This window comes from Neurospora hispaniola (genome assembly GCF_033458365.1).
Source record: "Neurospora hispaniola strain FGSC 10403 chromosome Unknown B0T23scaffold_4, whole genome shotgun sequence".
Taxonomy (NCBI): Eukaryota; Fungi; Ascomycota; class Sordariomycetes; order Sordariales; family Sordariaceae; genus Neurospora; species Neurospora hispaniola.
Window position 1 is genome coordinate 1,331,211 of NW_026944409.1, and position 26,205 is coordinate 1,357,415.

At 32.9% G+C, this 26,205-nt stretch overlaps 2 protein-coding genes, 1 non-coding gene and 1 pseudogene across 4 annotated transcripts; 3 read left to right on the top strand and 1 right to left on the bottom strand.

Moving 5' to 3' along the window:
* Window positions 1–8,218: 8,218 nt before the first annotated feature.
* On the bottom strand, window positions 8,219–8,305 carry B0T23DRAFT_t211 (annotated as a pseudogene). Its single transcript has one exon. The product of its transcript is annotated as a tRNA-OTHER (tRNA).
* Window positions 8,306–22,079: 13,774 nt separating this feature from the next.
* On the top strand, window positions 22,080–24,466 carry B0T23DRAFT_404397 (uncharacterized protein; the record flags this gene model as incomplete). Its single annotated transcript, XM_062838897.1, has 9 exons — window positions 22,080–22,436; window positions 22,527–22,582; window positions 22,639–22,728; window positions 23,073–23,099; window positions 23,175–23,346; window positions 23,485–23,874; window positions 24,086–24,155; window positions 24,199–24,361; window positions 24,400–24,466. 9 exons carry the CDS (start codon window positions 22,080–22,082, stop codon window positions 24,464–24,466), a joined length of 1,392 nt encoding a protein of 463 aa, XP_062692773.1.
* Window positions 24,467–24,689: 223 nt separating this feature from the next.
* Window positions 24,690–24,763, top strand: B0T23DRAFT_t173. The gene has a single exon. It is a non-coding gene; the product is annotated as a tRNA-Asn (tRNA).
* A 140-nt stretch (window positions 24,764–24,903) lies between these two features.
* B0T23DRAFT_379423 (ureidoglycolate hydrolase) lies at window positions 24,904–26,200 on the top strand. The gene has a single exon (XM_062837146.1). It carries the CDS (start codon window positions 25,184–25,186, stop codon window positions 25,943–25,945), a length of 762 nt encoding a protein of 253 aa, XP_062692774.1. The 5' UTR covers window positions 24,904–25,183; the 3' UTR covers window positions 25,946–26,200.
* The last annotated feature ends 5 nt before the right edge of the window (window positions 26,201–26,205 follow it).

Sequence of the window (26,205 nt, forward strand, 5' to 3'; positions counted from 1 at the left end):
ATACCTAACCATTACATTAACGCGCAATAAATAATCTTAGAGAGACTAAGAGTAGTAAAAGACTACTATAGTAATCCGGTCTTCGCAAGATTATATTCAACCGACTAGTACGGTCGGAAGCAATTAATTAAAATATATCCGACAGCGGTCGATACGAAGCAAGAATTTTAATTAAATACTACGAATAGTATTAATATTATAAATACAATTATCGTAGTAAGGTGATATTCTCTTTTTTTAATTATTATTAGTTAAAATTATAATAAAATATTTAATTCTAGTACCCAAGCCCAATAGGGTTAAATTAACCTACATAAAGTATTCCTAATATTATTACAAGGCTTTAACTAGTTGTAATTTATTTGTAAGGAGGAGGTAATTAGCCTTTTAGTCTTTAGTAATTTTATTAAAAAAGTAAGAGATTTTATAGAAGTAATAAAGCTACTCTACTATTTCGATATTAAATTTAAGGATTTTAATAATAAGGTTTATATAATTAATAAGGTTAAGGATGCTGCAATAATAGTAGTCAAGAAAGAGGTAGAGGATTTAAAAATGTATATTACTATTTTGGAAGTCTTTAAAACCTAATATATTGCTTAAATTAATTAATAGTAATTAAAGTATAACAACGTCGTTAGAAAGAATATAACCTTATAAAGGAATATCTCGTTCCTCTAATCCAATAATAACTCCCTATGTACTATTGTAGATTAGAAAAATCGTAATATTACTATAACCGAATAATAATATACTAATATTTTAACCGCATTTAAAACCTAGAACGACACCTTTGAGGAAATAAATATTAATTTTAAAGAGGCTTTAACTAATATTAATTAAACTAAGATCCTATATAAGGAATTCGAATATACTAAATAGAAGTTTAGAAATACCTAGATCGAAGTTTAATTCGGTATAACTAAATTAATTGAAGTAACTATTAAAAACCCTAAATTCTTTACGTATATAAATAATAATAGCGACGAATTAGAAATATATATTATTAAAAAGGGTAGCTCTAAGGGAGGAATTAGAGGATATAATATTAGTAGTACGGACTATATTAATAGTAGTAGTATAGGAGGAGCTGCTATTAGCGGTATTAATATTAGTAGGTTCGGCGTTAGTAGTATAGGAGGAGCCGGCGAACCTATTAATTAAAAGCCCGGAATAGGCGGAAAATTTGGTAGATTTGGAGGGTTCGGCGGATTTAGAGGATTCGAAGGATTTAAAAGATTCAGCGGAGGCTTTAATAGCTTTAGTAGCTTAGGAAGAAGTAATAGCCCCGATAACTATATTATAAGCCTAGAAGACTATTATTTCGTCCCCACCCCTATTACTAATACCTACGTACATTATTACAATTTAATAAAAAACCCCGAATAGTTTATTAACAAGGAAAAGGATACAGTTAAATATTATAATTAATTTATTATTTAATCAATAATTATTTATACCCGTTAGGAGGTTAATAATTATTATTGTACGAATAAGAAGATTAAGTTCTTATATACAATAGGTTACTTAGATAACGAAGTTAGAGTTACTATTATTGCGAGTATAAGGAAGATCCTTAATAACCCTTACTATTCGGCCGCTTAGGATTGGCCTACGGGATAGAGATTTTTAAATTATTTAACTTCCCATTTCTAATAAAGCGATATTATTGCTATTTCCGAGAAAGCTATAGCCTAATTGAAGTAAAGTATAGGCACTAATAGTATATTCATTAATTTCGCCGATTTTAAAATATAGTTCACTATATTAGTAAATAAATACAGATATAATATAGCTACGAAGGTTTGTATATTGAAGGATAAAGTTAATAAGGACTTCTATATTATAATATTTTATTAGTATAATACCTCCAGCTATAACAATTAGGAAGGATGGGTGAAATTATATTGCAGTTTATTTAAATCCTTTAACAATATTACTTTCTATAACAATAGCGGTTAAATTAGCGGCGGTAGTAATAATAGCGGTAATAGTAGTAATAGTAGTAATAATAGATAGAAGGACTCTAAAGCTATAGAAATTAATTATATTAAAATAAATAAAATCGATCCGGAGGTTATTTAAACCTACTTTGTAGCTAAATAGTATATTAAATATAGTAAACCCAGTTATTAAATTCGTAAATACCGTAATTAGATTAATTATAGTAGGAAGCCTAAAGTTACTAGTAATACTAATTCTAGCGCTAATAGTAGTAAGGGTAATAGGATTTAGGGTAGAAATTCTAGTAAGTAGAACGTTAGGGCTATAACGGATTCTACGACCCTATTAAAGGATACGGCCAATATAGTAGCCCCTTAGACCGGCACTACCCAATAATAGGAAAATAGCGAACCCTCGGATTAAAATATATTCGAGGGCCTAGAAAGGATTAGAAGAATAGAAAAAAGAAAATTAATAGTTCTATCGAAAATAGGAATATTCAATAGGCTCTTACTTATTAAAAAGGCGAACCTTTATCTATAGAAAGTTTAGATATTTATAAATAGAATATTACTCTTTTATCTATATACCTTTAGTATCGCTAATATAATAATAAAATTGAATATATATTATTAATCGACTTTAACTATATAAAGAAGGCCTTTATTAATAGAACGTTTATAAAAAAATATACTTCGGAATATACTAATTCAATAAAGCAAGACCCCTATATTTAATAGACGGCGGGTTTAAAGAATGGGTTGAGTACTACGTAGAAACAACTATATAGATCGGTTACTATAAGGAAATAATTAAACTCTTTGTAGTAAAATTGGCCTACGAATACCTAATAATCTTAAGTTAGTTATAATTATAATTCTATAATTTAAAAATTAATTAGGTAATTAATAAAATTATATAGAATAAAGGATATATTGGAACCTATATTAATACGGCGGAAAACGTTAATAGGGTATTAATATTAAAATTTACAATCCCGGAGTCGGAGGCTACGGTAAAACTATCATTAGAGGAAGAGAGAAGGGTAGTTAAAGTATTAAAATAATAAGTTATTATTAATTCTAAGAAATTTTAATTAGAGGAATAGATAATAATAGATTGGGCGTTTATATACTCTATAGAAATATTAAGAGGAAGTTAAATATTAATAATAGAGGCCCTATTATAATTAGCGGTAGTGGGAGAATTCAAAGAACTATTCGGCCCTATTAAGAAATTAAATAAAATTAAAGTAATAATAAAAATTAAAGGTAGTTATGGAGTATAGATGATAGCGAAATTAGAATAGGTTAAATATATTTATTTACACTATTTCGAAGTAGCGAATTTGGAAATGAACCCCCTTAATACAATAGACTTTAAATTAATTAATACAGAAACCGTTATAATAATAATACGGCTGAGAAGTATACGTATTAATTCAATTATTTAAACTAAGTTGAAGGAGCTTTAAAAAGATAAAATACACATAGCTATGCCGATATCATTAAAAGACGTTTGGAGAAATATTATATAGGGTAGAGGGGAGTTATATAAAAAATATTTTAAAGATTTTAAAATTTACAACTTTATTAACGTTTATAAAACTAAAGTTATAGGAAATTAACTTTTAATTATATCCCTTAAATTAAGGGAAACTACTTATACTTTCGTTAGCCGAGTATGTAGTTTGAGGGAAGAGATAGAGCCCTTTAAGTAAATACTAGTACTATTAATAAATATTAACCGAATTTACAGTATTATAAAGGAGGATATATAGAAATTTATAGATAAATCTATAAAATTAAAATATACCCTTAAGGAGGTTAGAGAACGTTTTCCTAATAAATATAAGGACTTATTTAGAATAGTTAACCCTATAGATACGGAAGTACTATTAGAGTATTGTTCCTACAATTATAAAATTAAATTGATTTTGGGTAATGAATTATTATATTTAAAGGTAAAGTTAATATTATTCTAAGAATTTAGAATTATTAAGTAGTAGTTCGATAATAATTTTATAAAAGGATTTATACATCCTTCTATATTTAATATAATATCCCCGGTATTATTCGTACGAAAACCGGATAATAATATAAGAATTTACATTAATTATAGAAATATCAATAATATCTCTTTAAAGAATTAATACCCTTTATTATTAATTAGAAAAACTTTAAATACTATTTATAGGGTAAAGTAGTTTATAAAGGTAAATATTATTATAATTGTTGGACTTATTTATATATTATATAATATTATATATATATAACGGATTTACAGGTCCATATTATACTATACTAGTATAAGAGGTTAATATATAGGTATTATTTATTATATATATATACCCTATATTTTTGGTTGAATTTATTTAATTTTATTTAAATAAATAAAACGTAGTTGAAATTCTACTATATATAACCCTAACCCTCGTAGAGGGTGTGGGGGTAACCGGCACAGCCCGGGGTGGCTTAGACTAGCGCCGTAGTTGCCGTAGTAGCTTGACCAGGGTAGACAAAGACCTTTATCAACAAAGGAACCCTTTATTCTTTTAACCTTAAAACACCCCCAACTTCTAAAATAGATTTCTTAATCGTTCTAAACCGTACGGTACTGAACAGACTATCTTTAAATTCCTTAGAAGACAAAGAATCCAACTAAACAGACGGACTGTTCACTGAATAACCGGAAGGACTAGAAAGTCTATAAGAAGGAAGGTTTCCTTCGAGGAATAGAATTTTTATAGCTATCTCATCACTAAGCAATACTACTACCATTCTTCTACCTACGCACACAAACCCAATACCATTCTATTCGTCTTTGAACGTTTTATACACCCATGTCAACCACGCATTCAATTTCGTACAAAGCCACTATCTTTTTCCACCCGGAAAGATTAAATCATTTTTTCCTCTTCGTTTTTCCTTAAGAAAAGAAATCCCAGATTCTCGACGCCCTCTTCCAGGCTACCCTCTACGAATCTGAGCTTACAATAATATTTAATAGATTATATATAATAGAAGACTACGAATAGTTAACAGTTTTTATTATATAGTTCGGATTGTATGAATTATTAATATACTCCTTCGGACTATTAGGAGTACTAGCCTCCTTCTAAAATTTTATTAACAATATTCTATACAATATTTTGGACGTACATACCATAATATACTTCAATAACGTTCTAATTTTCTTGGAGATTTATAAAGAATATATTAAATACATTCGGGAAGTACTCTAACGTTTAATAGACGTAAATCTATAAATTAATATTAATAAATACGAATTCTATATTCAATAGACGAAATATTTAGGTTTAATTATTACCCCCGGTAATATTAAGATAGATCTAAATAAGGTGGAAGCTATTGCCCGTTAGGAGGTATTAACACTTAAAAAATAATTGTAATAATTCTTAGGGTTTATAAATTTCTATCGACGATTTATAATCTAGTTCTCCTTAATAGTAAAACTACTATACGAATTTATAAAGAAAGGCGTTAATTAGTAGTAGAATAATAAATATAAAATTGTATTTAAATTATTGAAGGAAGTATTTATAATAGCGCCGGTATTAAAAATCTATAATTGGGAGAAACTTACAATAGTAGAAATCGATATTTCTAATTAGTTATTAGGCGGAACTCTATTCTAAATATATAATAATAACTAATTCTATTTAATAATTTACTTTTTAATTAAATATTTAATAATTAAATATAGTTATAATATTTATAATAAGGAGTTTCTTACAGTAGTAAAAATATTAGAGGAATAGTAACCGGAGTTGGAGGGAGCGGTCCGACCCTTCGAAATTATTATAGATTATAAGAACCTAAAGATATTTAATACTATAAAGAAATTTATATTTAAGTATATATACTGATTAGAATTCCTATTAAAATTCAATTTTATAATTAAGTATAGGCCCAGTTCTATTAATATACGGTTAGATATATTGAGTAGAAAACCCGGATACATTCCTAAAGATACCTCTAACGATAGATTATAGGTTAAGGAGAGGCTATTAATCGACCTAAATCGTTTTAACAAATTATTCAACGGGAAGGATAAATTCTATATTAATATTATATTAAATATAGGGGAGCTATTGGTTATTTATATATTCGAAGGCGAAGGCGAAGATAATAGAGAAGAGGATAGTTCGGTAGTATATACCAATAATTTAATATTAAGATTATATAGTAATTTAACAACAATAACCGAAATTTCGGTAATTATTAAGGAAGGAAAACGCTAATTAAAGTATTTAAAAAAGATCTTATATATCCTATTTACAGAATGTTACTTTATTAATAATAGAGTTATATTTAGGGACCGGGTTATTATACCCCTAAATAATAAAAAAACTTAATTAGAGTTGATTTATAGGATTTACGCGTTGGCTCTAGGTAAGTACTTGGGTAGAGATAAGACCCTAAATATAATAAATTGAATATATTAGTAGCTAAGTTTAATTATAGTTATAAATATATATTGTAAGGAATATTTTTTATATTTGAAAATAAAACCTTTAAGAATAGTACTAGTAGGTTTTTTAAAATTATTACTACTACTTTACATACTTTAATATAATATATCTATCAATTATATTATACTATTATATAAATTAATACACGGCAGTAAGGGGCCGGTATATTAATATATTATAGTAAATATTGACTATAAGGATTGCGAAAACGTTGAAACGCGGGTACTTAGTCAACAATAGCGATAAAATCGTTTTTAATATCAGAATCGTATTTAGGACGTCCGATTACCCCCCTCTATAATACTATATCAATCGTATATTGAAAGCGTAGGTATTGGGGCGACCGGAAACGTTAGGGGCGGGTTGGCGTCGAGCTGATATGTATTTGGGGCGGCCGGAGCCGATATAATAATAATAATACCCCGGGCCGGTATAGAGCTAGTAAAAGCCTCGGAAATTTCGGACCTATTTTATAAAGAATGAGAAAAGTTTATAAAAGAGGCTATAAATTTTCTTAGCGTCGATAGCCCGCTTACTACCTAGGTAGTATAAGTTAAAAAACTTTTTAAAATTATAATAATTACCCTATATACCCGAAGCTAGAGTTTTTAAATTATTAATAATAATACGAAGTAATTTTGGGACGATATTAATAAATTAAAAAAAATAATTGCCAAAATTATAAAAATTTAAAAATCTCCCCCTCCGAAGTTTTAAACTACAATAGCTATAGGCTTGAATACCCCCCCTATAAATATAAAAAAACCCTATTTCATACTAATAAATACTTAACTTATTATTCCCCTCCGGGCTAAATAGTATTTAATAATAAAATCAAATAAAAAGCCCTTACTAACCGATAAAGAACGATAAATAATAATAGAAACCGTTAATATAATTAATAAGAAATATCCTAAGGCTAAAATTAAAATAGTAACAAAACTATACTTTAGTAGAAACTATATAGTAATATTTAATAAAGAAAATAAATGTTAGAATTTTAAAAATTAAATTTAAATAATATATATCTTCTATTAAAATATTATTTATTTATTTATTATCTTATTATACTAATTAGTTATACTAGTCTACCTAATGGGTATATAGTACTACTTCGTTCGTAGTCTAAGGGAAAAACCGTATTATTAAAATTCGGATAAAAACCCTCAGCTTCTCTATATCTAACCCTAACCCTAACCTGAACCCTTCGTCGTACTTTACTATAAGGGGCCCGGGGAGCTATAGTTACTTCTTTCGTCTTATTTTCTCTCAATATATTATTTCTTTAATCCCGGTAAATTTCATTACTTCTAATTAGTCCTTTAAACCCTACTCCCTACCTAATACTTTAATAGCGTTCGTTCCGGAAGTAGGTATTCTTTTTTATCCTATTTTTAAGGTAGGGGTAGGGAAGTAGGGTCTTACTTTTATAATTAGAATTTTCAATTTTATTAGGATTAGTAAGATATATAATTAATTAATTATTATATTATTGGACGGGTTCCATCCGAGCGGAACCGTGGCTCTGGAATGGATTTCGGAGGTAGGGTTCCAATTCCTAAACCCTATTAGCAGAGCGGGGGAGGCCGGCGCGTCTTCTTCAATTAGAATAAGATTTTTAATACATGCCTAGTTACGTATACCTAGGGTTTTGGACTAGGGTGGGCCCCTATATTTAATTTTACTATAAATATTCTTCTTCTTCTAAGAGCATTTAGTAGAGCGATAGCGGGGAAGATCTTTTATCCGATCTAGCCGAAAAAACCGGATAAAAGAGGGGGGAGGGAGCGGGATTCGAACCTACGACCTTTCGGATAAAAACGAAAGGGGGCCAAGCTCAAATCTTCCCAACTGAGCTATCCCCCCTATTAAAATATTATAGTCGCTTTTAGGACGGTTTTAATAATAGCCTACAATATATTATAAATATTTATTAATAATTTAGAGTTTAAAGTATTAGTAAAGGGTTTATCCGAAAAGAATAGTATTAATATTATCTAAGCGAGAATATAATAAAGGAAATACAGGAGTGAAAAAGGCTCCTTATTATTTAAAATACTAATAGTAAATAATAGAGTATACTTAATAAAGAATTCCCTTTTTTAAATAGGTAATACTTTCTACTATAAACCCTTTAAAAGAGATATAATATCCTAATAGTACTATAATTATTAAGAATTTAATTACCTAAACCGTTTCTACCCTAACGAAAAGGAGGTATAATACCCTTACTATACCGAGAAGAGATACCCGGGCGCAACTATAGTAGAATCCGAAGCTAATTACCCCTCCAATTAACGGCCCGAACTTAAAAAGTACCTCCCTTACAACCGTAAAGGATATATTACAGTATCGAACGAATACCCGCTTATAAGAATTATATAGGGCCGTACTATAATAACGTTTATAGAATAATTACAAAAATACGTTCCATCATTTATATTAATTATAATTAATAAGATACTAACCCTAAATTAAAATTAAAATTATTAGGAGATTACCTAAAAGGCCCTTACTACTATCTAATAGGTTCGCTCTAAAGTAAATAATAGCAATATTAATATTTCTAATACTTTATTTAAAAATTTAAAAGCCTAATAGTAGGAAGTCCGGTCTATTAAAAAGTACGGTAATTATAAAAAGGAGTACCGGCTATTTAAGGTTTATTTTAAAAAAGCGTGCGCAAAATAGTAATAATAGATTACTAATATAATTAGTACTATACGAAAGTCGAATCCTCGATTATATAAGAAATTTACTGAATTTTAATTATTAATCTAATAAATTTGAAAATCCTCTATTAGAATATAATAAAATTATATAATAGGATAAAAATTGTATTCGAAATAGAAGATTAATATAATATTATAGTAATATAGGAATCAGGCCGAAGCGTAATTATAAGAGGTTTACCCAATATTAGGGTATTCCGCTATTAAATATTAGATAATGCTAATTAGAAATATATAGTAATATATATTAGTAAACGCTTTATCATCGAATAGTAAAATTATAAATAAAGAGACGATTAGGTAATAGTATCGTTTGGAAAGGGAATTGAGGAAATACGAATATAGTTAGTATATTTACTAATTTAGGATTTAAAATTCGAAGTATATTAATAAATACTCTTAAAAGAAATTATATTGAGGTTAAAGGGAAAGAATATTATGATAAGTAATATAAATTTTTATTATCCGAATTAGAATATTTATAGGAGAGAGAATTAGAATAATAGAGTATTCCTAATATTAGCGGCTAATTACTAGTTAATTTTAATAATATTATATAGTAAATTGATAAGGTTAGGGAATATAATAAAAGGCGAATTCTATAGTATAATAAATTATACTTAGGTTATAGAATCGTTATATATTATATATTAAATAGTAGAAGACGGAACGTTAATCGGGTCCGACTATTAAATACAATTAGTAATTATATATACCGAAATTGTAGAGGAACCGATAGAAACTAATGCGGGATATAGTTAAGTACTTATAAACATTAGGAAAATTAAGGAATTCGCTAATAAATATATTATAATCCTATAAGTAATTTTAATAGAAAAAGAATTGGAGGAAGTAATAAACCGCCTTATAGCCTAATTAATTAAAATTGTAAATGAGGCGGTACTAAAAAGGAAGAAGGGCGCTAGTAAATAGGTAAATTAATAGGATAAAGATATGAAGGAGGTAATTAAATATATAAAAAAGGATAGCCTACGCGTAGAAATTAAAAAAGATACTAATAAGGAGACGGGAACTAAACGAAACAAAGTAGAAATAGGACGAAGCTATATAATTCGTATAGATAAAGAAATAACGTATACTTATAGAAGATATATTGAAGGACTTAAGAAAATTATAAGTATTAGAATAATAGGGAAGGATTTATAACTACCTACTATTAGAGCTATTTAAAATATTGGCACTATATTACGAAGGAAATAATAAAGAATTAAAAAACTATAAAGATAAAGCCAAAGTTTTAGCAGAAAGGTTCTTCTTAACGGTTAATATATTAATAGATTACCTATTAAATTAATAAATAGAAAAGAAATCCTGATTAATAATAAATTATATAATTAATACTAATAATATAATAAAAATACTATAGTATATAGTACCTAATAAGGTGTTAAGAAGCAATTAAATTTCTAATAAACTTTTTAAAGCGTATAGGCGGAAATTAATAGAAGTATTAATTATAGTAATAATAAGGAATTTTATATTCGGGTTATTTTTAGTGCAATAGCGATACGCTAAGGTAGTAGTCCTAAAGAAATCTAGTAAAATAGTAATATAATAAAAAACTATAAGTGTATAGAAGTTTATTATACTATTCAATTATATAGGAAAGGTATTAAAGGCTATAATTGTAGAGTAATTTGCATTTATAATAGAGGAATATAGGCTCCTACCCGAGGGTTAAATAGGGAATTGGAAAGGAAGGTTAATAGAATTCGTAATAAGGGTAGTAATAGAAATAGTATATATAATTTAGGAATTAGAAGCGGTTATATTACTACTCGTCCTTAATTTTAAGGGGGTATTTAATTAAATAAACTATAGGTAATTCCTATATATACTTTAAGAAAAAAAATTACTAATATAACTCTTATATTAAATTATAAACTTTTTATTAGATAGAATAAATAGCCTCTATTTCGACGGAACAATATTAAAAGAGTTCTATATAGCCGTAGGAGTGCTATAAGGATCCCCCCTCTCTCTAATTTTATTCCTCCTCTTTATAATTATACTATATAAGGTATTAAAAAGGCTTAAAAGTACTATAATAGTAGGATTTATTAATAATATCAATATCTTTACCTTTTCAAAATTAATATAGGAGAATTACGAAAAGTTTATAACCGTATAGAAAATCTACTTTCAATAAGTAATAGAAAAAAGAATAGAATTTAAAATAGTAAAATCGGAGCTTATTTATTTTATATAAATATATTAGCCAAGGCAAGAAATAATAAACCTAGGAGGCCACTAATTAATACCTACGGAATTAGTAAGGTTCCTAAACGTATAGTTCGACCATAAACTTACTTATAAAATATACTTCTAAATAGTAAAGAAAAAAATATTAATATAAATATTTACCCTAATATAAATTATAGTAAAAACGTAAAAATATAGCTTTATACGCATATAAAAAATCTATATTAAAATAATTTAAATAGTGGTAATTTATAGCGTATTAACCTACTATACCCTAATAAAGCTAATAGGAGAACTATATAAATTAGTATACAATTTGGTTATAATTTAAAATAATTGCCTCTAAGTAATATCTAATATATATAAAGCGGCGTTAACCTTTAATTTCAAAACGGAAACCTTTTACCCTCCCTTTAACCTTTATTTTAATAAAAAGGTCCAGGTATTTAAAGAACGTTTAACACGCTCCCTAGTAACGGCCTTCGTACAGGGTATATTAGTATAAGTAGTAATTAAAATTTAGAACTAAAGAATATAATAATTACTATATTTAACGCCGATTAATAATAGAATAAAGGCCGAATAGGCCGTACAATAAACCCTAATTGAAAATATATTAATATTATAAAAGGAAGTAAGAGAACTTACGCCGGGGGAAAGGGAGAAATAGTTAAAAAAGGTAATAAAAAGAGAATAAGTAGTAAAATAGTATATAAAGGTCGCCGAAATAATAAGGAAAAGGAAACGCTTAAGCGCTATAGAGGTATACGTATAATTCAATAGAATTATATTATAATATTATATATAGCCTAATACGAACGAAAATCCTATATTATATTATTTATCGAAGGTTATAAGCTCCCTATTAATATAAATAAGAATTAGGAAGATAGGCCTACGGGTATTTTTTTTCGAGAGAAAAGTTCTAAAAATAATAATACTATATTACTAGTATAGTGTAGGGAAGGAAACGTTTGAATATTTTATATTAGAGTATTGGGAAACGGAGTAAATTTAGTTATAGAGCGAAAATACCTTTATATAATTAATTAATAAAAAAGAATCCTATAACAAATTTAAAATAAATATTAAATAAATTCTATCATAGGCCCTATAGCTATAGAGGCTATAAAAATATAAATTAGTAATTAAAATTAAAAGAGTAAGGGAAATAGAAAAAATACTAGGAAATATAGATTAGAATAATTTAATTATATATATAAGAGACTTAATTAAAACTAGGAACTACTTAACCGGAATAGGATTGTATCGGAACTAATAAAGAACTAATTAAATATATATTAAATATATTAATAATAACCCTAAAAAAAAATTAAATTATATTGAGATTAGAAGGTTAATAAAGTACTAATTATTTTATATTATTAATAACCAATACTATATTAGCATTATCGCCAATTTCACCCTCCTTACTAAAAAATTTATCCTCTATACTAAAATTCCCCTCATTAACTTTAGGATAAATACTATTGAATACTATCTTTATACTATAATAGGGTTAAATAAAAGTAGTATCGTTAACCGAACCTATATTTAAAATACGATTATAAATATTATAGATAATTTATTCGATATTGAAAAATTTTATAAAAAGAATTAATAACAGGGCCAATATAGGAATATTATAAAATATTTATAATAGAAAGGTAATTATTAAAATTATTCTACTTAATATAAATTACTATTATAACCTTATTAATATATTTAATATTAATAATAATTAAATTAATTTTATTAAAAAGAATATAAATAATTTCCTTAATCCTTATAATATAAAAACGAATTATAGTAATATTATTATAAAATAGAGTAAAATTTATAGAAATATCAATAAGAATATAAATAAATTTCCTTTTTGTTAATAGAAATTTAATTACTATAATGGAATCTAAGGCCGGATAATTACTAATAAATAAAAGATCAGCGCTAATATAGTTTATTATAATCTATATAATAATTACAATTTATACCTTACTAATAAAAACCTTAAAATTACCCTAGGCCGTATTGTAGCTATATAGTACTATAGTAAACCTAATAAAGGTATATATTAGGGGAGTAAATTCGGCGTTTAAATATTTTTTAATCCTTTTCTACGATTAATATTTATAATAAGGGGTATTAGGGTAGATTACCTTAAGAATTAGATATAAGGACGTTATAAAAATAAAACGGAAATTTATAGGGATTTTAAAGATATTAAGCTTAATTAAAGGCGAATTAGAAGCTAGTTAAATTATTATAAATTATAGGAAGAATATACTATAAATTATAGGTATAAGAATTATATTATTTATAAAATTTAGGAAGCTAGAAATATTTTATAGTAGCGCCCTTCTTCTCTTACATCTCCTTCAATAAATATTTTCTAACTTTTTCGAAAGTAACGGGCTTAATTAGGATATTATTATAAAGCGAACTAGTAGGGCTAATACTAATTACTACAGCCTTTATTATAATTTCGCCCTCCGATTCGTCGAAGGGGGTTATAACCTCTAACGCCTTCGAAGTAAACGGTTTCTTTATAGTACTAGGAAGTTTTTTATATAGTATAATATAATAATAGTAATATTGAATCGGGTTAAATATAAATATAGGATGGCGGCGGATTTAGTTAAAATACGGATATAATATAACGAAGGTAATAGCGTAATATAAGGAAGGAAAGAGGGAAGGAAAAAGAAAACCGGGTTGAAGTTTCCTTTATAAATAAATTAAGCGACCCGGAATAATATAATTAAAGAAAAATAGAATAAAAGGCTACTAACTATAAGGAAATAATAGTAGAAAAACAGAGGGAGGGTAGCGATTAGTCGGGGTAGGGTCGGCCACGTATATAATAAAAGTTTATAGCCTCGGTTATAACAGTAAAATTATATTAAAAAGAAGAAAAATAGGATAGTACGGAACTAATACGGCGCTATAACGATAGCAAAGCGGAGGGTTTTTATTCGGCTATTATAATACGGTTTTTCCTACCGACTACGAGCGAAGTAGCACTGTATGCCTATAGGGCAAACTATATAAATAATTAGCGTATATAAGACTAATAATAATAATAATATATTATAGTAGTGGTCGATCGATTAATAAAAATGAGATACTTTATTCCCTATAAAATTTTATTAATAGAAGAATTAGTAGAGAAGTTTATCGATTATATCTATATACTATATAATTTACTAGATACTATAGTATTAAATAGAGGCATATAATTTATTTTTATACTTTAAAAGTAGTTATTCAATAGATTAGGTATTAAATCAAAACTAATAACCTTATACTATAAAATGACTAATAGCTAAATTAAAAGGGTTAATATTGAAATAGAATAATATTTCCGAATTTTCATCAATTAGGTATAGGACGATTGGGTAAATTGGCTATCCTTAGCTGAATTTTAAAGTAATAACTTCTAATCCGTAACTATAGGAGTATTACTATTCTTTACGAACTACGGATTTTATTCCTAAATAGGAACGGAGCCTACAAAGTTACTACTACTTAATATAACCCTAGAGTAATAATAATAAATATTTAAGGTTACTAAAATTGTAGAACGTTTTAAATTAATTTAGAATAAATTAATTATATTATTAAAGTAAGTATAAGATAGATTTAAAGTAGCAATTAATTTAAGGCGAAGGGATATTCCTAAATATAAATTAGGCGATATAGTAATATTTAATATAGAAAATTATACTACGGGTTGGCTAATAATTAAATTATCCCTATAATTCGAAGGTTCTTTAGAATAATAAGAGTAGACTCTTATTTATTCAAATTATTTCTACTGACTAATATAAAAATTACCTATATTATTAATATTTTAAGGGTAAAATTATACGAAGAAGGTTTATTAGAAAAGGTAGAATTAATTATAAATATAAAAGTAAATAAAGGGATAGTAGTTATTAGGACTAATAATTTTATAGAAGATAAGCGTTGGGAATTTAAAACCCTTTTAAACTATTAAAAAATTGGGAATAATTAGTATTATTAAATAAAATAAATTTATTACCCCCCCAATTAACAATTAATAATAAATTTAAATAATTATAACGAATTAGTATAGGAATTTTATAACAATTATCCCGAAGTAAGTCTCCCTTATTTAATTTTTAAATAAAAAAGGATTTAAAGTATAATAGAAGTCTAAAAACCTTACTAACCTTAACGAACTCTAATTAATATTAAAGATCTTACTATTAATATTAATATAACCCTAGGATAAGTAAATTAAACGAAATTCGAAGCTAAATAAAAAGTAAGTAGAGAATTAAATAAAAAGAAAGGAATTTAATTCAATTTATTCTGTATACCTTAATCGAATACTTCATAGTCTACCCTTTTTTAGAATAATTATTAACGGTACTAAGAGATAATATATTTAACGGCGGTTCTACGTCTATTAATTCTCCAAAACAGCCTATATATAATTAATACTAAGATTGGAAGATAAAAACGATTTAAAAAACGTTAATAGTATAATAATTAAACATTTAAAGAGAAAAACGAGTTATAAGTAGGAAGTTGAATATACGAGTTCTCTATCTTATATTAATAATAGTTATAAACGTCCTATATAAACTATTATACTATAAGCGTCCCTATAGTACCCCCGTTAGGGCTAGTAATAATAAGAATCGTTAAAATCCTCTATATATATTAATTAAACTAGTTTCCAACGTATAAATAGATTATTAGGTATAATAATAGCTCTTTCAGTAGAAGGGTTAAATTTAGCGATATTTTAGCTAGTATTTCGCCCCTAAGCGGGAGTCGGGCTTAGAAAAACGCTAAACGGCTTCCCGTTTTAGTAAGAAATTTTATTAGTACTTAATTAGGTGTAATTAGGGAAGGCCGCGGGAGACCCACTCTATTAATAATAATAGACTTTCGAATAGGAGCTTCGTTTTAAAGGAGGGTAGTATTATAGGTATTACTGCTATATTCCTATATATAGATGGGTACTACACTACAGTAGTATAGCTAGCTTGTATATAACTATTTAAGTATAATACAATAGTTACGTATACGCGCGTTGTGTGGTCCGAGTGCTGGGCTCTACAGCGTGCCCTATATAGTTCTCGTACGCGCACAGGATTCTCTTCCTGTTCTTTGCACAATAATCAAAATCTTAGCTTAGTGCTTGCTCGTGCCCCGTGACACCAACTAATTAGGAGGTTCGTATCCTTATTAATATATTCTATCCCGCTTTAGTAAATTGAGTAAAGTTGAATTTTAATCTAAGGTACTAACCTTATAATATTACCCCCCTACTCCCCCTTAAGGAGTGCGCTCTACTGTACTAGAAAAGATTATTTGTACTACTAAATATACGAGAAATAATTAAAATCCTTTATAATTGTTCCATGCTAAATACCTGACTAAGTAAGAACGAAATATTGATAATACGAGAATAGAAAGATCTATCTATCTAAGCCTCCGAGTAAATACTATATAATTTTTACCCTCTACCTAAATTAATAATAATACGTTTACTGCTACCCCTATAAAGTTATACTCCGGCCAAAGTACTAAAATTAAACCAAAGAATATTTTTAAACTGTATTTATTTAGGGACCTCTCTTACTGGCTAAATTTATGGTAGGGGTTATTAGAATTATAACTATTATTTAATATTTTGTATCGTTTTGCTTCTTCCATTAGTAGGAATTTTACCCTTATTGCTATAAAGGTAATTTAATAATCCTTATATTTATAAAATATTATATTTACTATCCTCTAATAATTATATATTATAGTAAATACCACCTATATAATTAAATAGTAAAGGGTACTATATAATAGTTTTATTACTCTAATTAATAGAAGTATACTTAGTAAATTTCTAAAGGTTCCGCCTTTTAAACGTAGTAGTACTCCTTTACCCCTAATATTATTAAGGTTGCTATTAATATAATTCTATTTAATCTAAATCTTCTCCCTTTTCAATATTGTTACTATAACTATTCAAGCCTCTACTAGATTACAACCGGACTATATTTATCTTTAAAATCCGTAGGTATTTCTTAGATTAGTACGAACTACTACTACAATTACTATACTTACCCTCTTTTTTCTATTTATTCTTCTACTTCTAAGAAATATTATTACTCTCCTTCATTCTTATTAAAATAATATAATTAATAAAGGTATTTATAGAATTACTAACGTCATTGTTATTAACCGAATATCTTAATAATAATATCGAAATAAAAGAATATTTCTATTAAAACGGCGAAAGTATTTAAACAATAATAAATACTACTCAAATACGTTAATTCTTTTAAAAAACTATTATTTCTAATTATTATTTAAAATAATAGTAAATTAATTAATTTTAATTATTTCTAATTAGAAATTAATATAAACGCAATGAGATATTTCCTTAAAGTAAATAAAGAAAACTATTTTAAATTCACTTAACTTCCAACAAAATCGGTAAAACTTTTAATTAACTCTTCTAACTACGTTAGAGTCCCTAGATATAAGTTTAAATTTCTTAATAAATCTTGAAGGAAACTGAAGCGAAGTAATAAAAATAATAAACGGCTTCTTAACAACCGGCAATAAGTAAGCGAATAAATAATAAAATCATACTTTTAAATCGCTAATAGCGAAGCTATTTATATGGAGTTTAATTTATATACTTAAAACCTATATTTCGAAATCCTTTTTATTCCCTAGGAACTTCTTAAGGGTAGGAAGGATTGGTTTTTAATTAGCTAGTATAGTTTTAAGGGTAATGAATTCGCTTAGTATAAATTTAAAAATAGTATTAGATTGATATATGTATTTTTAAGGGTCTTAGGATTACGGGATTTAAGTCAGTACTATATTCGAGTGGGGCGGAGGTCCAGGTAATAAAGAAAGGGAGAACGGGTATTATAAATAAGGGAGAATTGTTTAGGTACGAAGGCGACGGGAAGAAAATTCTTTAGGTGTACTTGCGAGAGGATAATAACGGGAATTAAAAAGAGGGTTAAATATAATATAATGGGTTTACTAGAGTATTATATAGCGAATAGTCGTATAATAATTGAAATATTATATTTAATAAAGAGAATAAAAGAAGATTATATTAGAAGAGTACAGTCGAAAGAAGGTTTTATAGTCGGGCGTATAGGCTAAGTAAATATGTAGATCCGACTAATTAGGAGGCTCGTATCCTTATTAATACGTTCTATCCCGCTTTGGCAGACTTGGTAAAGCCGAATTTTAATCCAGGGCGCTAGCCCTATAATAATAGCGTCTTTAAAAACTGTTTATTTTGAAAATATAACCCTCAAGATCAATAATCTAGTTAATATAAGTTGACTAGTTAAAGGCCTATATTAAAAAAAAATACAAATTTCCTATTAAGTAACACGCTAATAAACTTATAAGGGCTGGATTATATATATAATAGAGGATTGAATTAGGTAGTGTATGTATTATGTACAAACATACTCGCTGTACATTTAACATTATAAAAGACAGCTCGAATTTAGTATTAGGGAGAGTTCTTACCCGAAGAGGTACCTTACTAATATACAAAACTAGGACTCTAGGCCGTAGAAATAGTTTACATTTGAGGGATCCAGTTGTGTGTGACTGTAAAAGGGGAAATTACATTAATAGAGGACAGTACTATATATAATATACCTAAGGAAGCGATGGGAAGTATATAGCTAGTCTCAATTAGACTTACACTTCTAAAACTACCCTACTTACCCGTTTTTACGGTAGTAGGTCTGAACGGGTTTTAGGTTTTTTAGTCGTCGGCTACAAAATAGTAACCAAGTATTATTATATATTATAAATCGAATAGAGTTAGTAGAAATAAATAAAAATACCTTGTATATAGAGCCTTTTAGTCCAATTCTAATACTAGTCTTAATTTTCTTATACAATCAATATTCATTAAAATACAAGGCTTTAAACTTTAAAGCTTTTACCCCCTCAAAACTATATTACCTTAACGGGTAATCCGAACTTTATAAAGGTAATACCGTTAGAACCGCCTTATTAAGGCCATCCTCCCCATATAGGTATTTTACTCATTATATTTATAATAAAGTTAAAATCAAGAGAAATTTAAAAGTGGAAAAATAGAATACTACCCCCTCGAAATTGCATTACCTTAACGGGTAGTCCGTATATTATAAAAATAGTACTATTAGAATCGTCTTATTAAGGCCATCCTCAACGTATTTTTTTTTCACTACACAATTTATTTTGACCTTTAAAATAAGGAGTATTCAAAGGTTCTAAAGCAACTACAGCCGACGAAAGTTTACCTTTGGGGCTGCATTACTATAATGGGTGGTCCGAGCTTTATAAAAATTATATATTTAGAAGGAGCTCAAGAAGACCGTCTTCCAAGTATATTACTTTTATTTTTACTATTTTTCTTTATTTTACTATAAAGGAATATATAAAATTGAAATTTAAAGTTTATATAGAAATTTCTACAGCCGACGGCGTTTTTACGCAAAACCGTAACAAACCTCTTACAAAAGTTCGAGGAGGGGAGACCCACATATTTGTGGGGCGGGTCCGCTGAAACGTTGTCGACGGAGGTTAAGTGATAAAGACTAGTGCACAGCAGGACTTGGGAGGACCCCCTTCCCCTTGTCCTCTGCGGCACAAACCCGGACAAATTTCAAAGACGCGAATAGCGAGGAGACTGCCAAACTAGTGTACACAGTTGCGCTGGCCTTGGGGGGACGAGTGGTGGGTCAAGTTCCTCCGGCCCTTGAATGCTGCACTATAGTATAGTGTATAACACAATGTTAGTCCCTACTATCTTGCGCTGGTGTCCGTGGCTGAACGTGCCTGCATGCAGACTCGCCAGTCTAGGTAAGCACCAGTGTTGAGAGTTACAGCTGATTAGATGCCTTGCCTTACTGGTAACCCTTTGGTCCGTGAAGCGCGCACGTCTTTGAAAGAAAGAATAATAGGCTATGCACTGCTATACACATCAACTCTTGAACGTTTCACTTAGCGCAGGTTTTGTGAGAGAGGTCTGCAGAACTCTATAAAAAGTTGATAGGAGAACCACATTCAAAACGGAAAACCGAATAAGGTGTATAGAGCCTGCGGAACGCATCTAGTTGATACTAGCTTCTTGTATAAAATGTGGTAGAATGGTGATTGAATTAAAATAGTTTTCAGACACCGATGCGATGCTGGATCCCTAGTTCAAGCAACGCCCGCTGTATTCGTTGAAGCGTGGGAATCTCCATCTCTTATACCGTTCCTTATTCGGACGGCCATAGCCGTCCTCGCCCAATTACTCTTCATTACTTCATTGCTTTATTACTTCATTGCTTCATTGATGTAAAGAGGACGATAATAACCTTATCGATAGACGATATCGAGAGATTTGGTAGAGGATTTCAGAAACGGAAGGACCCAGTATATTCTAGCGCGGACTATTAGAAACACTGTTTGCGAAGTAGCCAATTAGAGCATTGCTTGGCAAGACGCCCTGACCAATTGTAGGGCCGTGCCACGTATCTGACCAATAAGAGGCCAAGAAACTATTGTACGAAGACCTAACTGTAGACGAACCGTCCCTCAACAGTCCGTTCGGTGGATGCGGGTCATGAATGAGCCCCTCTAAGACAGTGAATGTTATCCACCTCTGAACAGTTGAAGCACGCTTCAATGAATACCTCTAGTATATCAGAATCCGGCGCTAACGGACTTTCCATGGGTGATGTGTACGCTACGCAGTACATAGTACTTACCTCTAACCAATAGGCACCAAAGGGGCATCGACCAAGCCCCGAAGCAGATGCATACTATGTACACCAGTGTGGTGTAGTGGAGAAGAAAGCCGTTGCGGCACCGATGCTGTCACTGATCGGTTGGAGGAAGCGGGGAGATGATGGATCATCCGGTGACGCAAACCGAACAGTCGGTCACTTCATTCGACCTCCTCAGTATGCATGGTGTTTTGACATGGCCCGCATAGCTGTCTTATCGGTTGTTTGGAACCACCACCGCCTATACTCGTCAGGTCTTCAAAACCGACCGTCTGACTAGCGGGCGAGCCAGACCGGTTTTGAAGACCTGACGAGTAGAGGTTAGTCTTTCTTCGACGTTCAGGTTGACTACGCCTTAGGTATCTCTCTTCCGTGACTATAAGTGACGCCACGCTGTGCCCGGATGCTACTGTACTTGTAGTAAGTAGGTCAAGCGAATCTGTGGCGGCACGTAGGTTTCGAAGGAGGTGGCGTGTGATGTGCGTTTTCCATTCCTTTCAAGTTTATACATTTACACAACCATATCGGCTGCCAACTTGTCTCGCCATTCTTTGCACGTTGAATCTTCCAGCTTGCCTGCTCAAGAGTGAAGCGGACCCGGTAGCTTCCTCCCCGTTCATCTCAAACTCATGCGACTACCTTACCCAGTACTTCGGCTTGGACGCGGGTTGGCCGTTAACCGATAAGTCAGTCTTAACGATACTACAACAACTCTGGCACCCCGATCTGTGATCCCGCAGCAAGTCCCTGACTTTCTTCCTACGTCGTACAGTACCCGACTGATCTAACGGGACCCGACTCGTGCACTCTCCACAGTGGCTACTTCCCGTAATCTTCCCGCCCGGTCCAGATGGTTTATGGGCCAGGAGTTGGGGGGCCAGGTGGGGTCAACCGCTCCGGTTCCCCATGTCCGGATGTCCCCGGATCCCGCGATGCCGCACCTGTTTTGGTGCCTGTCTTGTGGATGCGGGTGCTAAGGCGAAGGAGGCGGAGGCCGGGACCGGGAGGTTGTCCTTGATCACTAACCTTGATCACCATGAATCATCACTGAACCATGAGCATGGGTCCCGATGCACTCCCGTCGCCATGTCGGGCGTGGCTACGGACACGGTTACCGAGACAACTATTGAGTCTGCACCCCAGCGGCACCTCACCGGTGCGAAGGCTGCCTCTTGGGGTCACCTACCCCGGAAAGACCAGCTTATCGTCATCACTCTCGCTCTCGCTAGGTTGAGTGAACCGCTTATCCAGACCTCTCTTCAGGTAGGCTCTCCATAATCCGTCATGCAGCGAGCGGCTCATCCATTGCTGACTGTTGGCTATATCAAGTCCTATATGTTCTACCAGCTGTAGTGGTTCAAGCCCGACCTTCCTGACTCGACTATTGCCGGCCAGGCTGGCATTCTTCAGTCAGTCTGTCTCCCAATGGTGTATTAAGCATATATGCCATGGATCGCCGCCGTAGCGACATGTTAGCGGTCGCCGTTGCGGACCTGCAATTCCAAATCAGTGCCAGTTTTACAGCTGCCCAATCTCTTACCGCTATGCTGTGGGGGTGAGTTGCCGACTCTCCTCGGTGTGGCCGCAAAATCGTGCTTTTGATCGATGTCGGTGGTACAAGTACGTTTCTGGTAATTACTTCAACCGATGCTCTCATCATTCAAGAGTTTTGGTCACTCTTTCCGTGCTTCTGCTAAAGGTATCATTTCAAAGTGCTATTATGCGTCGGCTTCGGCCTCTCTACTTCGTTCTGGGAAGCTCTTCTCTTTAGGTCTTTGGGTGGAATGACGAACGGGAACAAAGTCGTTCTCAGAACCATGTAAGTATGGCCTGGATGAGTAATTGAACTTCCATTCGTGCTAACCTCTCAAATCTTGTGCTGACATATCGTGCTTACAGGATTAGTGAAACCGTCAAGGAGGAGAAGTAAATTCACCTCTTTAGCCCGGGACCTTTGTCCTTCTTCCCCACCGACCCTAAACAATGTAATGGGTATGATAGACACCAGTCCAGGGCCTTTCTGCTACTTCCTATGACTTTCAACATTGGCATCATTGTTGGTCCTATACTGGGCGGTCTTCTTTCAGACCCTGCGGGAACCTATCCTGACAGGTTTGGCAAAATCAACTTCTTTACACACCGCCCATATGCTGCTCCAAAGATTCTGTCGGCGGTGTTTCTCTTTTTCGCCATGATTTTAGTCTGGCTTTTCTTGGAAGAGGCAAGTTTATCTCATGCTGGTCATGTTACCCTCCACCCTCCAAACAACAAAACTCGAAAAAGACAGGAATTTCGCTTCTGTGACTCTCAGACGCTAGACTCGGGTGCAATGGTGCGGGACAGAGGCCTGGAACTGGGGCAGAAGCTTCGGAGATGTTTTTCTCGCGGTGACACGGAGGCGTTCTGTGCACCACTGGCATCCACAGACTCAAGTGCCGAGCTGGAGCTTGGTTCTGCAATCGAAGAAAGGAAGTCCTCAGTCAAGCCGACGTACGGTGCTGCTGGGAAGCATCATCAGGTCCGGAGGCGATATACTCAGCGGCTCCCCTTCCGACGCATCTTTACGCGAAACGTCAGCTTCACACTTGTTGCAAACTCCCTCCTTGCGTTTCACGTGGGTACCTTCAACTCGCTGTGGTTCGTCTTCCTTACCACCCCCGTGTACGACCCAACCAAAACCGCAGCCTCTCCGAATGCTTTGGTGCGGGATCCCCCATTCATCTTTACCGGGGGCTCAGGCCTACAACCCCTTGAGGTGGGTACGGCCATAGCTATTCTCGGTGTAATTGGAATCGGCCTTCAGCTCAGTTCGGACTTTACCCGTGCCTTTCTGCACGGCTGGGTACGGTCAGAAGCTGGCACTTCTTCCTCCTGTTTCTTCCCATTACTTACTTCCTAGTGCCATACCTAAGCTTGGTGCCGAGCTCTTCGCCGCCGCCAAGCCCAAAGGACGGCATTGCAGTTTGGGTGGCCATGGCCGGAGTGCTCGCCCTTCAGGCCGCTGGACGTACGTTTGTGTTGCCAGCGCAGACCATTCTAGTCAACAACTGCACTCCGCATCCCGGTGTGCTGGGTACGGTACACGGCATCGGGCAGAGCGTTAGCAGTTTCGCCAGAACCTTGGGACCCATGCTTTGTGGCTTCTTGTATGGCCTTGGCCTAAATATGGATATTGTTGGTGCAGCATGGTGGGGTTTGAGCGCAGTAGCTTTACTCGGATGGCCAGCTTCTCAGTGTGGAAAGGTGATGGACATGAGATATGGTTAGAGGGTGACAACGAGGATGACATGTAGCATGCGAGTGCGCAATTTCAGAGCTAGATGCTCAACGCAGCGTATCGTGGGCATCTTGATTATCCTACAAGTTGCGGTTAGCAGTGTACTTTTTGGATCCTGTCCTTGTCTGTCTTTTCCTTGGAAGGGACTTACTTGTAGCTGGTCGAAAGGGAACATTACCTCTAGTATTATGTATATGGGGATTCCTAGATGCAATGATAAACATGCATGTCATCGGAAATCCTTCGTGGCGCAATTGGCTAGCGCGTCAGACTGTTAATCTGGAGGCTGTAAGTTCGATCCTTACCGAAGGAGTGTTGACTGTTATCGATCGCGTTATCACTTTAAGTTTTCCAAACTTCCAAACCTTTCGTGACATTTTTGGGCTGTCTGTACACCCTAGTGTATATAACCGAGCCGAATAAATCAGCTGTGTGGGGCCATACAAATTAACCACCAGGCCAAGCCAAGAAGCCAAGACCTCGGCATCAACCTTGCATGCCAGCAACCACCCTTCTACTTGGGGGGTTCTGGGCGCCAAGTACCAAATCCTTACCAAAAATCATTATCTTTTAGCAACGACGATAGAGTATATGCCCGCGCGGAAAGTCAACTCGAATATTATACGACTTTGCTGTTCAGACGGAATCAGATCGCCTTGCCTCTATCTCTCCTGTCAAACGACGACGTCTTCACAACAACAAAAAAGGGGTACAGGCTGTTCACGACTAAGCAATGGCTACCCCCATCAAGATAAGACTAAACGGACTGGACATGGTGGTTGATGCGGTACCGCTTGAACTGGAAGCGTTTAAGCCATTTGGTGATGCGGTTGCAAATCCACAACCCAACCTCCACCCTGCCATGGCCAACGACACGGCAGGCATGCCCTTCGATGCCATTGTCGCCAACCAGGGGACGGCAATCAAGTACCAGCACGTTTCACGGATAGAAAACCTCTACGACCAGGCACCGAGCGGCCGAACCGGAGTGGCCGTTTCCAACATGTTTACGTGTGCATCACGGGCGCTCCCTCGGCGACTCGAAGTCGGGGTCGAGCGGGAAATCTTCCCGGTCACCGTCCTCGAGCGCCATCCGTTTACCAGTCAAACATTTGTCCCACTCCGTGCCGATCCACAAAGTCGATACTTGGTCGTTGTCGCCCCAAGCCTCTCGCCGAGTGCCCAAGACCAACAGCTGCCAGTTCCCTCCTCGCGGCCTCCTGGCACGATCGCTAATCGAGAGTTGCCGGGTCGAGGGCTACCCGACCTAAAGGGCCTCCGTGCTTTCATCGCCACTACGAACCAGGCTGTAACCTACGGGGCAGGCACGTGGCACTCCCCAATGGTGGCCCTTGGCCCAGCTGACAAGGCGATTGATTTCTTCGTTTTCCAGTTCGCCAACGAGGTCTCCGTGGAAGACTGTCAAGAAGTTTTGTTTGGTCCGTCCACTGTCACGGTCCGCCTCCAACCTCAGTCGAGAGCGAGTAAACTGTAATTAAAGAGCGCATTGCCGTGTGGGAATACCATTGCCTTGATGTTTACATGCAACTAGCAGGCCGGCGGCGGTGCAATCGTTGTGGCATGGCTTGCTTGACTTGACCTGCTGTCCGGAGTTCGGTGTTGGACGGCCTATGTGGCGGCTGATAATCACCACCAGCCTTATGCACAAACAGATAAATGGGAGTTTGAATGCATGGACTTGGTGGGGCATTAGTAAGTAGAGGTAGTAATCAAGTGTCTCGGTGTTTCGCGGAT